General features: G+C 54.2%; 1 protein-coding gene across 2 annotated transcripts; it reads left to right on the plus strand.

Annotated features, from left to right (window-relative positions):
• The first annotated feature begins 1,258 nt into the window (after positions 1-1,258).
• Positions 1,259-11,758, plus strand: DCTN4 (dynactin subunit 4). Of its 2 annotated transcripts, XM_035338819.1 has the most exons (14): positions 1,259-1,456; positions 2,264-2,334; positions 2,753-2,931; positions 3,843-3,886; positions 4,676-4,783; positions 5,385-5,405; positions 6,327-6,400; positions 6,497-6,609; positions 7,899-8,008; positions 9,001-9,074; positions 9,482-9,536; positions 9,998-10,105; positions 10,401-10,498; positions 11,192-11,758. In XM_035338819.1, the coding sequence occupies exons 1-14, from the start codon at positions 1,322-1,324 to the stop codon at positions 11,403-11,405; spliced, it is 1,404 nt and encodes a 467-aa protein (XP_035194710.1). In that variant the 5' UTR covers positions 1,259-1,321; the 3' UTR covers positions 11,406-11,758. The 2 variants fall into 2 exon arrangements, with proteins under 2 accessions (XP_035194710.1, XP_035194711.1); XM_035338820.1 differs by lacking the exon at positions 5,385-5,405 and having other exon boundaries at positions 1,261-1,456.
• Positions 11,759-13,523: the final 1,765 nt, after the last annotated feature.

The raw sequence follows: 13,523 nt of genomic DNA on the forward strand, positions 1-13,523 counted from the left end.
GGGGCGGGGGAAGCCGAAGGTGCGGGGCTGGGGTCAGCACCCGCTGCGGGACGGGGCCGGGGACAGACACGGGGAGGGATGCGGGGACAGACACGAGGCTGGATGTGGGGCTGGACAGGGGACAGACGTGGGGACAGACGTGGGGACAGACGTGGGGACAGACGTGGGGACAGACGTGGGGACACAGGGACAGTACCGGGCGTCCCGCGGCTGAGCACCGCCCAGCACCACGCAGCAGGAGAGGCCGACGGGCGCCCGGCAGCGGGGCAGGAGGGCAGGGGGCATCGGCCGGGGCTGGCTGCTGCCGTCTGATAAAGCTGGCGAGGGCTTTATCGGCACGCAGAGGAAGCCTCGCGGCTTTCCTCCGGAGCTGCACGGGAGAGGCAGAGGCTGGGGACGGGGCTGCGGGGGGTGACGCTGCAGGACACTGCAGCACAGCGCCGAGGGCTGAGGGGTTTTCGGTGGTCCCCACGACACGGGGCTGCTGCCGCGTTGTTTGGCTCGGTTTTGTCCCCAGCACGTCCCAGCACGGAGCGGCCCCGAGGGACGGCAGCACACTGGCACCCTCGTGCAGCCCCGGGGACACCCGTGGGCACAGCTGGGGCCCCGCTGCCCTGCTCCTCCCCACCGACGGTGCTGTGCCCCGCAGCGCCCGCACGGACCCCGTGGGGCAGGTGGGGACAGTGCTGCCAGCGTGTGCCCCGTGCCACCAGGTCCTGCACGGCAGGCGCACGCCGGACAGTGCTGGGAAGGGGGCACCAGGCACAGCCCTGGCGGTGCCACGGGCTGGCACAGCTGGGAGGCAGCTGAACGCAGCCACCGCAACGCTGCAACAAGTGGCCAGCAGTGCGTGGCCATTGCAACGCTGCAAGAGGCACACAGGGGATGCACGGCCATTGCACGCTGCACAGACCCTTGCACGCTGCACAAATTCTTGCATAAAGCATTGCACATTGCACAGACCCTTGCATGCTGCACAGCGCCTTGCATAAAGCATTGTGCATTGCAAAGGCCCTTGTACAAACCATTGCACGCTGCATAAATCCTTGCACAGACCCTTGCACACTGCACAAGCCCTTGCACAAACCCTTGCACGCTGCTCAGCCCCTCGCACAGCCCCCTGCACGTTGCGCACCCCCCCCCCCTCACTCCCCCGCGGCACCGCAGGGGTTAACCCCCCGCTGGTCACGTGGCCTCCACCCCCTCAGGGGGCGGGGCGGGGCGCTGACGTACCCCGCCCGCACGCGCGCGCGCGGGGCGGCGCGGTGACGTCAGCGGGGCGGCGCGGCGCGCGGCGGCGGCGGCCGCACCCCCCGGCAAGATGGCGTCGCTGCTGCAGTCGGAGCGGGTGCTGTACCTGGTGCGCGGCGAGAAGGAGCTGCGGGCGCCGCTGCCGCAGCTGTACTTCTGCCGTTACTGCAGCGAGCTCCGCTCCCTCGAGTGCGTCTCGCACGAGGTAACGCCGGCCCGGCCGCGCCGCTGCCCTCCGCGCGCACCCATTGGCTGCCTCGCCCGTCGCTCTTCCTCATCGCGCCTCGCCGTTGGCTGGCGGCGCGGCTCGGGGGGCGGGAGCAGCGCGGGGAGCGGTGGGTGTGGGAGGGGGAGGGGCCCGGCGTTGGATTGGCTGCGCGCTCGCGTCAGTCTGCGCGGAGAGGGCTGTGATTGGTGGAGACAGGTGGGGGGGGCGGGAGCTGCGTGTGGTGGTGGGGGGGGGGGCAGCGCCTGAGGGGGGTCGGGGTGTGACAGGGCGGGGGGTGGGTGAAGGGAGGGGGGCTTCGTCGGCTGCACTTAGCTAATTGTCACAATTAATTTAATTGATTTTAATTAAATTAGCTTGGGGCAGGCGCGAGGCGCTCGTGAAATGTGTGGGGTTTGGCCTGGTGGGTGACCAAGGACCCAATCACTGTGAAAAATAAAGAAAAAACCGCGGTGTAATAAAGCCTCCTGTCACAGTGACGGCAGAAATAACCGGGAAACGCCGCACGGAGCCCTCTGCGGGCCCCGGGGGGCTGGGGAAGGCCCGCACCAGGCTGCACCCGCCCCTTCCCATTTGGTTTAAGCACCGTGCCTCGAGGAGCCTCCCCCCGTACATCATTAAACAGCAACTCGGGCTGGGGGGGGGCTGACCGGAGTGATGTCAACTGGGGCCGAGGGGGCGATCCCAGCCCCCGCAGTTACTGCTAGCACCCCCCTCCGGCCCCTCGCTGGACCCAGCGCCTCGTTAAATGCCCACGCGCTGCCATGTGCCTGTGCTCTTCCTCAGGTGGACTCGCACTACTGCCCCAGCTGCCTGGAGAACATGCCCTCGGCCGAAGCCAAGCTGAAAAAGAATAGGTAAGGGTGATTTTCCCATCAGGACCGGCCTCTTCCTTAAGTTGTAAACAGCAGATGATGTTCCTGAAGCTCTCCTCAAAAATCACATCGCTTATTGCATTTTAGTCCGTTAGGGGACTAAGTGTCCTTCCGTGATGCGCCACCTACTCTCGATGTTCTCCTTTTTTTGGTGACCCGCTCTCAAACCACAAAAAGAAGCGTTCTGTCTCCCAGTGTTTCTCATTGCTGCCATTCTTACGTTGACCCTGAACTCCTCTTCCACTGAGGGCTCTGTTGCCCTTCCTCTAGTACTGCTGCGTTAGATAAGAAGATTTATTACTTTAATCGTGATTTGCTTGTTGAAAGCATTCTCCTGTGCCTGAGGGCTGCGTTTGGACCTTGGCAGATCACTCTGACGTGTAGGCTTTCCTCTTCGCAGGTGCGCCAACTGCTTTGACTGCCCCTGCTGCATGCACACCCTTTCTACCCGGGCCACCAGTATTCCTGCTCCGCTCCCCGATGACCCAGCCAAAACTACAATGAAGAAAGCGTATTACCTGGCCTGTGGGTTTTGCCGCTGGACTTCCCGGGATGTGGGCATGGCAGATAAGTCTGTTGGTAAGTGACAGGCGAAGACACGAGGCTAACAGCAGGAGTCCAGTGTCTTTTGGACGTTGAAAGACAATCAAAGGTGGTTTATGGCTGTATGACGGATGTAATGTTTGGCTAGGTTTTGAGTCACAGTTGGGGAATTCACAGGAAAATGATTTGTCCCTGAAGTCTGGACTGCAGAGCTGAGTGTAACATCTGGCCTGCTGCCAGGCTCGTGTTACCTGCCTGGTGAGGAAGCTGTAAAACACGGGGCTCTGTCAGGTGGTGGGCTCTGCCCATTCTGGAGAGGTTGCTCATATACCTTCAGAGTCTTTGAAGTTGCTCGGTCTAACAGCATAGAAATCTAGTTTGTTTTCTGTCACTTTGGTTTCCTTAGGCATATTTCCGAGATGCACTTGTTTTTTTTTCTTTGTGACAGCACTGGTACAAAGCTTTTATCTTCTTCTTGACATGTAAGGCATGCAGAAAGTATCTGCCTGGCTCCAGGAGTGAGGCTGAGTAGACCAAGCAGGTCCTCTTTGATTTCTAGCGTTCCTGTGACTGAAGACTTGCAGCTGAAGATGCAGTGACACAGGCAGCTAGAAATAAAAGAGCATCCTTGTAACCTTAAGTGCACGCTGCCGTAGTCACTGCTGGGTGCTGTTCTGAGTATCCCTGGTGCTGTTCTGAGTATCCCTGGTGCTGTTCTGAGTATCTCTCAAGCAGTAGTTGTTTAAAAACGCAGTATAAAAGCTGGCTGGGAAAAGCTTTCAGAGGTATACAGTTCTGCAGTTTTGAATTTGAAGAATTAATTGTAACGGTAAGTGTAGCGGGAGTCATATTTTGTGACTAGGTCCAAGGCAGTCGAGTGTTGGTGATGTCTCTGTGTAGTCTAGAAGTCTTCTCATGAGGACTTGTTTTTTCTCTTCCTCATGCAGCGAGTGGTGGCTGGCAGGAGCCGGAGAACCCCCACACGCAGAGGGTGAGTGAAGGAGAAGGCCGTGCTTAGGCTGGGATGGCGTCGGCTAGAAAGAGCTGTTAGGGGTGCCGAGCCCTCTCGATTGCATTTTCTGCACCTATCTAATTCTTCAGATGCCAGGTCCAGTTCATAATCTCTATCTTGACTGAATTAAGTGGAAGGAAGACCTCTGAGAGGCTCTTCCATGGATGTCATGGTATGAAATTGCTTGTTCAGAAGAAACTTGCTTGCAAACATCATGTCTAGCAGCACCATTGAAATGAAACGGATGAGCGTGTTGTGTCTTTGTGTCCTGGGGAATTAAAACGTGGGGAAGGCTGCTAGCTCAGGGAGAGTGCTGCTAACCTGTGACAGAGCACATCAGGTCTTGCTTTATTTTGGTTTCCATTTAAAACTCTGACTGCAATCAAATTCAAAAGTTCAGTCAGTGCGTATAGGATCTGGAAAGCAGAACTGCCCCTCTGTGACCTGTCCTTGCCACCAGTTAGGGCTCTGCACTAAACGTAAACCAGCCTCGGGGTGGGGAGATGCTGCCTGCAGCACCAAACCGAACTGCTCTTGTATTGACCACACAACACGATGCTGTCCGGTCGTGGCAAACGTGTGAACCAGGTCTCGGTTACCTAACGGCAAAATAAGACCGGGCTGCTGTTCTCTGATAAATCTCATTCCCAAAGGAGCTTCAGCTTGTAAACTGCAGCGGGGGTTAAGAAACAAGACACCCCGGCTTCTGCAGCTGCTCTGGCATTTGTTCTCCTTTCACCGTGTATCTGTTCCTCCTCGTCCCTGCAGATTAACAAGCTGGTGGAGTACTACCAGCAGCTGGCTCAGAAAGAGAAGATCGAGCGGGACCGCAAGAAGCTGGTGCGACGCCGAAACTACATGCCGCTGGCCTTCTCGGTGAGCTGCGAGCACCGCGCTGCCAGCACGGGACAAGCGACGCGCAGCAGCAGCAGCAGCTTGGAAAATTAGACGAGTGGTAGCGTGCTAGGGCTGCTCTGCTTTCTTATTTTTTCCTAATTGAGAACATGAAGAAAATACGCTAGGGCACTTGGGTTTCTTGGGGGACGAGTAGTTTTGCACGCGTTGCCGTGTATTGCATTGCCTCACTCTCTGCTAGTCCTCTCTGATAGCTCCAGAAGAGGTTGGTAGCTGCCACACGCAGGGACACGTTACCCAGCAGCGAAATGCAGCACAACCACAGTCCCAGTACCGGTGGTAGCTCTCAGGACAGTTTCATACCGCTGCTCAGTAACAGATCAGGATTGTCCTGCGCTTTGCTGCGTGAAATCTCAACTGACCTGAACTTTAGCACTCGATTGTGGCCTGAATAACTTGTGTATTGTAACTGCCAGGTAAATGCTTACTTTGTTCAGCTAGGTGACTGCGTATGCTTGCTACTTCTCAATTAACTGTGCCTGCTCTGTGCCCTTGCTTGTGTCTTATGGCTGCATTTTTTGTCTCCGTTGCTACCTGCTGCTATTTTGGGGGCTCTCCACAGCAACACACTATACACGTAGTGGTAAGTCTTTTCCCGGTTTCTGCTGGTGTTAAAGCTCTCACGGTACCAACTGAAGGGCAGTGACGTATCCTGCTCGTCACCTGGCCTCAGGGCCTCTGACTGGGACGTGCCCAGAACAGAGGCACCCGAAGGCTAACGAGGTAGAGGGTAACGTGTTACAAAAAGTACTGCTTATTAGTTTAGAAGCAGGCAGTGCCTTTGGGTAAGCAGCATACGTTTTAAAAGCATTCCTTCGCAAAGCCTGGCCAAGACGCAGCCATCTCATCTGCCGGAGGGACTTGGCACTGACATCAGTCTTCTGCTCCTTGAAGAATCACCAGGGCTGACGCTCACATGTCTCATTTGGTGGGAATTGGATTTTCAGCTCTGCCCGGAAGGAAGATTGCTTCCAAACGTCTCGCGTGCTTTTCAGCTGTAGAAAGCTGGGGAGTAGCTCAGCTGTTCCTGCCAAGCCGTGGTGCCTTGTGAGAGAGTAGCAAAGTCAGAGCAGCAAGGCTCACAGGAAGCTGAGCACTCCAGCTGCTTCTAGGAGTGCTGCAGAGCATCTCAGATGGACACGTAATCGCGTTCACCCAGTTCTTCAGGCAGCTGAACTCTCATTCTGCACTACTTGACGTGCAGTTGCTCTGTACAGAGAACATGTCAGCAGTGCAGGCTGGTAGTAAAGGGAAGAATCAAATTGATAAGCAGTACACACACACCCGTCTCTTCCAGTCTGCAGTGCAGTGGGAATTGTTTTCTCCTTACTAACAGCTTGAGCAGGAAAAATAATCTTGAGAGACCTTGAATACCTTTCCCTTTTTGCTTTAATTTGCTTGTTTCCCTCTGCTTGTCATGCAGTTTTAAAGGGTGAGTTTGCAGTAGGTCTTTCTGTCCCGGCAGGAAGCAGACCTTTTTCTGACAGCAGCTTTTTCCCTGCAGGACAAATACGGCCTGGGAACCAGGCTTCAACGCCAGAGGCCCGGCGCTCCGATCAGTGCTCTCGCTGGACTCTCGTGAGTTCCTGGGCTGGGGTTATCTTTGTGGGAAGGGTAGGAGGTGAAGGGTGGGAGGCGTTCTCCCTGACCAAAGTTTCCCTTATTGTGTGTCAGTCTGAAAGAAGGGGAAGACCAAAAGGAGATCAAGATTGAGCCAGCTGATGCAGTGGAAGAAGTGGAACCTCTTCCTGAGGATTACTACACCAGACCAATCAACCTGACAGAGGGTAATGCCTTAATATCCTGTCACTTCGGCCGTTCCGTTCTGTAACATGGGCAGTGCTTGGAAACTTGCCAGTAGAGTTCCTAGTGCTCAGAGGTCTTAGTAATTTTTGTGTTGCTGTTGAAATGGCGTGTTTTTTTTTTTTTTTTGTCCTTTTAAATGGTAATTTTGATTGCAGCTCAGCTTTGGATTGTGTGGGGAAAGCTCAGGGCCAAAAACATCAGGCCTCTTTACTATTGTTCCATTTCTTTGCTGGTCTTAGTTCCTCTGCATGCGAAATGTCAGCGTTTGGATGGAGGAAAGGGCTGACATTCCTTTTCAAATACTAGCAGGAAATAAGTGGTTGTGCTGCTGGGGAGTTGGCGCTTTAATTGGCCTGTTCAGTAACAATTGTGCACTATTTTGACATCAGCTTGGAACAGCTTGCATACGCTTCGGTTGGCTCATGATTAAATCAGCAAATATTGTAAATTGGCCCAGAAAACTGGGGAGTGAATGGGGTAAAACAGCGGGTGCAGGAAGCCATGCGGACTTCCTGCTGAGGTGGCTTTAAGCAGGTCAGGTTTCCTCAGTAGTGCTGGGGGACCACAGAGTCCACCAGTATTAATTCATGAAAGCTTTTTCAAAGGGGCAGATCATCTTCGTCATAACTGTCAGTGTTGTGACAATACGGTGCTGGTGGAGAAGACAGCTGCCAGCGGTTCCCTGGCAGGGAGGCTGCCAGGTGGCTCGCTGCCCGTTAGGCACTGGGATATTCACGAGGAGCTTATTTTGGGGGAGAAACCCATGGAGAGTTTGGCCACTGCAGTTCCTTGCCTTAGAAACTATGGAGTCACCAATTCTTTGCACGAGTCTGAATGATGCGAACTCCTTGCTGAGAAGCTGTGTGTTCTACTTGTGCAGTGCCCAGCCGTGACAGTAACAAAGCTACGAAAACTGATTTGCCCTTTGCAAAAGCATAATTTATTTTCTAGATGATGATAAAATACTGTTACCAGCTCAGCAGAGCTTCAAAAACTGCTCACAGTTTCTCCTTCCTCCTGCCTTGGCAATCGTATTGTACAAGTGTACAATAGGCAGGGCAGCCCTTTTCACACCTCCTACCCTCCCATTCATTCACTGCTAGAAACAGGGACACGCCAGTGCCTCCTGAGTTGGTGGCTGCAGGTGAAATTAAATTCCTGCACAGCGCACTGCACACTTGCAGTTAGCCCAGCGCATACTTAGAACCTAGCTTGAGTTTCGGTGCCTGGGTAGGACGTGCATTTGGTTTGTTTTCTGTTGTGCACGCAGTGACGACTCTGCATCAGCGTTTGCTGCAGCCCGATTTCCAGCCGATCTGCGCCTCGCAGCTCTACCCGCGTCACAAGCATCTCCTGATCAAACGCTCGCTGCGCTGTCGGGTAGGTGCCTAAGTACAGAACAGCACTTCCAGGCTCGCGGAATTGGATGGTGGGGCAATGGGCTCCGTGGTTCTTTGCAGAAGAAACTGCTCAAATGCTTCTGGTTGTTGTAAGTTCTCCCGCACGTTCTCTCGGTGCTGTGACCGGCTACAAGGGTGACTGTCACATCTCGGACGTGACGACGAATGTGAAGGGGTAGCCACCTTGTCAAAGACATAAGGGCCCGGAGGTGGATTTGCAGAAGGGTCTGTGCGCTGTGCCCAGCAGAGGAATTACAGAAGGCAGCTGGTACAGGTGGCATTAAAAATCCTGCTAGTATTAAAGACGAAAATCAAGTCAGTAAACAACGTATTGGTGAAAGGCAGCGTAGAGTGCTGAAGCTGCCCCTAGAATTAAGGCAGAAAGAGTGGAAAAGCAGAGAGCTGAAAAGTGAAGACAAGCAAGAATCAAATCCAAGTTCTGCCTTTGACTTGATGCATCATCTTCAAAAAGCTGCTTGCTTTCTCAGTGAAACGGGGATATTGATCTAGTTCCCAGGCTAACAGCAATATTATTGTAAGCATTTAAGGTGCAAAATGCTTTGCAAATGCAGATAATTCTCTTGGAAATAATTAATGTCAGGCTAGGCCTGTACTGGAAGAGTAGTCCATGAGCAGATCAGTCTTGGGTTGCAGCTGTTGGCTGTTTAGTGGATTCTGGAGCATAAGTCAAAGGGCTGCACTTCCTGCTGCTTCCTGCTGCATGCAGTGAGTATTTCTCATCCTGGTTCTGAACCTGGCGTTTCTGAGATTGCACTAGTTTTGCTGGCGTGACGTTTTCAAAATACCAAGAACTTGAGACCAGTCTGACTTGGTGCACCCCAAGGTAGCTTTTACGTGCGCTGTGCTAGAGGGGCAGTGCTGTGGCTGGTGGCACTGTGCCTGCAGCTCTGATTCATCAGTTTGTGACTGCACACTGCTTTCTGGTGTTTACTAAAATATCTTTGCTTCTAGAAATGTGAGCATAACCTGAGCAAACCAGAATTCAATCCAACATCTATCAAATTCAAGATCCAGCTGGTTGCCGTGTAAGTAAGATAAGGGGGCTGGGGGCAACAGCTGCCTACCAGTGCTGAGTTAAAGCCTTGTATTTCCATTTCTTTTGTGCTTTAGATTTGACCTCTTGTGTGCTTGGCTGTGTCATTTCTTACAATGACGTAGTCCCTTTTTGGATGTATTTGGGTAAATCTTCAGTAAGATTGCCTCATAATCTGCTGAAGCCTTCAGTTTGAAAGAAGGCAGTGCGTGCTGTTCCAGCCCCGTGTTGTAGCAGGCCTTAAAAGGCTTAGCCTTACCTAGCAGAAGGGCGCTTTATTTACCTGCTTAATGTAAGCTGAACTCTTGTAGCGTCGGACACGTCTTGCTGTTTGCCTGTGACTACGTACTTCGGCTCTAGGCAGCTGCACCGTGATTGTTTGCTTTGTTCTCCTTGTAGTAACTATATCCCTGAAGTGAGGATCATGTCCATTCCCAACCTGCGCTACATGAAGGTCAGTGCTTTTTGCTCCAGAAACGTTTTAGGGTGAGTCACAGCTGAGAGGTGTGCACGTGGGATCTTTCGGGGAGCTTACCCCGTGTGATGAATGTTTCCCGAAGGCTCCGCTCGTTGCAGAGAGGGCGCGGGGTTTAAGGGAGTGGTCAGAATAACCCTGCATGTACTTGTCACTCTGCACAGAGCAGTGTGATGTCTGGCACATGATCATATCTGATGAATACAAGGTGTGGGGTTGGAATCTGGGCTGGAGTCAAAGCCATGCATTTCTGCCATTAAAAAGGAGTGCTGTGCGACATTGCCACCTATCTTACAGAACGGGGCTCTTGGCTTTCAGTCCTTTGAGTACCTGAGACAGTTTTGGAAGGTGTTAATCAGTCACAGGATGTGGCGGTGCTCACAGTAAAGATGACTTCTAGAATAATTACTTCTTGACCTGGGATTCTCGAATCTTTGCAGGAAAGCCAAGTGCTTCTAACTTTGACCAATCCGGTGGAGAACATCACGCACGTCACGCTGCTGGAGTGTGAGGAGGGAGACCCTGACAACATCAACAGCACTGCCAAGGTATTGTGCCCTCCTGATTTTCTTCCTTGGAGGCTTCAGTGACCATCACCAACGTAAGCGTCAGCTCATGATGTGTTTTACGATGGTGGCTGCTCACTGAGATCCAGAGCCCAAGGGAGAAATACACCAGCCTCACAGGCAGAGTGGGAGCCAGGCACTGCTAGAGAGGAAAGCCAAGGATGAGTCGCTTTTCTGTTAAGCCAGAGTAAAGCAGACCTCAGAAGGGGAGCGCTCTGTCCTGCTCGTAGTGTAGGTGGTGAGTGTTAACAGGCTGCTTCTCCTTGTTTCGTTTCAGGTGGCAGTTCCTCCCAAGGAGCTTATTCTGGCCGGCAAAGACGCTGCAGCAGAGTATGATGAGCTGGCAGAGCCTCAGGACTTCCAGGATGACCCTGAGTGAGTGCGGTCTGTTCCGTGGGGATCCTGCCCCTTAAATACTTGGCACTTTAACCAAGTAATTGGCTCTCATCTCTCCTCAGTACTTTTTTTGTTTATACTGACCGTATTTTCTGGTCAAAGATTAGCAGTGTGAATCTTTTCTGTGTGTGTTGTTTGGAGTGTTCAGGAGTTACTTGATCCCTCTGAGGCAGGTGTGCTGTGACAGCAGTTGAGTTACAGGCCCTGGGACTGATTCTCCCTGGGAATACTTTGTAATCCTCTCCTCTGTAAGCAGAGGCCTCACGGGAGTGCCCAGAACTACGCAGTAGGGCGTGCAACAGAGGTACCTTCAGGCTTCAGAGTGGAATGCGCTCTGCAGGCTCTTACAGAGCACCTTGAGGCGAATATTAGGGCCTCTCCCTGTTGCACAGCTGGGTACGTAACTCCTGTGGCCGCACAGTTCTGTGCCGTGGGTTTGTCAGCAGCTGGCAGCGGGAAGGGGGGTACCACGTCCTGGTCACGGGGCAGGAGGGGCTGCTGTCTCCTGGAGGAAGAGCAGCGGGGAGTAAGCTACACACCAGGAGAACCGTTGTAGCAGGGCGTGTGCAGCCTGCGGGCTGTAAACCGAGCACCCCTCTTACCAGGACAAGTCTCTCAGAACAATAGTTTGAGAGTTCGGCTGACCCAGTTCTTTTGTTTTCTGCCTTGCAGCGTTATTGCCTTCAGAAAAGCCAACAAGGTAGGAGTTTTCATCAAGGTCACCCCACAGAAAGAGGAGGGCGAAGTGACCGTGAGCTTTAAGATGAAGCACGAGTTCAAAAACCTTGCTGCTCCGATCCGGCCCAGCGAGGAAGGCGATCAGATCTCCGAGGTCATCTGGCTCACCCATCACGTCGAGCTCAGCCTCGGCCCGGTGCTCCCGTAAAAGCTCCCGGCTCGCGTCCCAGGGGCTGGCCGCAGGACGGACTGTCAGGGAACGAGTGCACCCTGGTGAAACCTTCTGTCAGCGCTCCTTTGCGGTGTGCGGGTGTGCGCCACGCGCCCCAGCCGGGCCGCGAGGAGGAGGCTGCGGGGTGGGGGTGCTGTGCTTCGGGATGATTTGTTCTCTTCTTTTCGTAGTGCCCACTAACGCTCTGCTTCCCTCCGCTGCCACAGGCTAGTGTAACTTGCAGCACGTGTTTCAGCGCACAGAAAGAGCTAGCTTTCTCCAGATTTGCACTACTCCTGGCTGAATTTGGCTTTGTCAACAGAAAAAAGAACCCATATTGTTTCTTCTTCATGTCAGCCCCCAAACCTAGTGTAACGTACCTGGTAGTGAACGTCTCGTCTCACAGAAATACGCCCTTCTCCAACAAACATTTTAGGAGGTAGCAAGGTCCGCTGCGTTTTGGCAAGTCTGCCAGCAGCATGCTGCTTTCTTTTCTTTTCCTGCTTCCTAGGAGGATACCTCAAGGAACCCTGGAGCACTCAGACGTGAAACCCCGTTGTTTTTGTGAGAAGACTCTGGCGTGTGTAGCTTCCTTAGCCAGGGTGACGCATCTTTTCACAAAGGCGATGATCGCTTTGCCTTTCAACTCCAAATGTAGTGTGCTGTGGTGTTCGTGGATTTGAGCGGTGACCAACTGCGCTGTAAGCCCGTCGTGGTGCAAGCTGAGTGTGGTGGCATGCTAGGGAAAGCAGATGTGCTGCGTTTCTGTGCTGGGGCAGTAGTGGTCCTGAGAGGCTGCCTGGCAGCCTCGGTATTAGTAGATGTGTGTTAAAAGATAGCAAGTGAAGAGTACTAAACGTGGAGAGTTAACGTTAGGTCCAGTGTACAAACAGGAACCGCAGAGGTTGTCCAAGTTCGTGCTTTGTCTTTTTCCAGTTGTGGGAGGGGGGTGTGAAGGAGGAGGGACCTGTAACCGTAACGAGCATGCTGTGCATCCCTGGGAAACGGTCATTTGGCTGCTGTGTAACTTGGCTGCGGTCCCTGCTGAAAACACTCATTAAGAGCAGGGTGTCCAGGACACCGAACAGCAGCTAGCTGCAGCAGCGGGTGAGATCGCTCTTCCTCGGGAGCCTCCGGTTTCATTCCCAGTGGAGATGTTTACCTTCACAGCCCCTTTCTGATGGGCTTTGATGTGTCGGCGGGGGGAAAGGGTGACTGTCGGCCAGCTGCAGCTTAGTTGCTCAAAAGACGCTCGTGACGTGGCTCGGCCAGCCTGGAGTTTCACATCCCCTGTGCGGGAGGGAGGGATCACGCTGCCTCCCCTCCTGCTGAGGTGTGGGTGCAGCAGAGGGCCCGGTGTGCCTGCCCACGTCCCCCCTACAGCGAAAGCTCTGCCTTAGTGTGCCCGGCGGGGGTGTTGCCAGCCCCACAAGGGCAGCACGCCTTACAGCTAGATCCTGCAACGCCTCTGGGAGCAGCGAGGCATCCCGTTGACAGCCTGGTGTCGGTTACCCGCAGCTGCACAGCATGCCTTTACGTGTAGTTTGTATTTATTGACGTGTAGCGCTAGCGGCCGCTGCTCTTCTGCCTTTCAGCGTAGCCAAACACTTGAGCCACAGCCGGGAATGCTCGGCTGTAGCCACACTAACGGCAACACTAACCCCGTAACTCCATGAAACAGCCCCCGGGGGACGAGGTAGGGGCTGGGGGAGCCCCCGAGCCCCACTTTGCCTCCCCTGGGGGTCCCAGGGATGCTGCTGAGGGTGGTGGGGCCCCCCCGGGGACACGAGCAGTGCTGTTGGGGCTCCCTGCCCCTCGCCGGGAGCAAGGTGCGCTGCTGATGTATGGTTCTGGGCGAGCCCTTCCTGTCCTGTAGGCGCCGGGCATGGCGCTCGCTGTGTCTGTCCCTCCATCCCTCCATCCCTCCATGCTCTTGCGCGAGCTCTTCCCCCCCCGGCAGGCAGCCCCTGCCCTCCTGCTTGACTTGGTGTAGTAATAAAGCAACCTGCCTCGGCCTCCTGTGCTTTCAGTGGGAAATAACTAAATAAATAACTAAATAAATAAACATCTACGCGGGGGGGGGGGGGGGGGGGGGGGGGGGGGGGGGGGGGGGGG

The sequence above is a fragment of the Oxyura jamaicensis genome, chromosome 13 (assembly GCF_011077185.1).
Source record: "Oxyura jamaicensis isolate SHBP4307 breed ruddy duck chromosome 13, BPBGC_Ojam_1.0, whole genome shotgun sequence".
Classification (NCBI taxonomy): Eukaryota; Metazoa; Chordata; class Aves; order Anseriformes; family Anatidae; genus Oxyura; species Oxyura jamaicensis.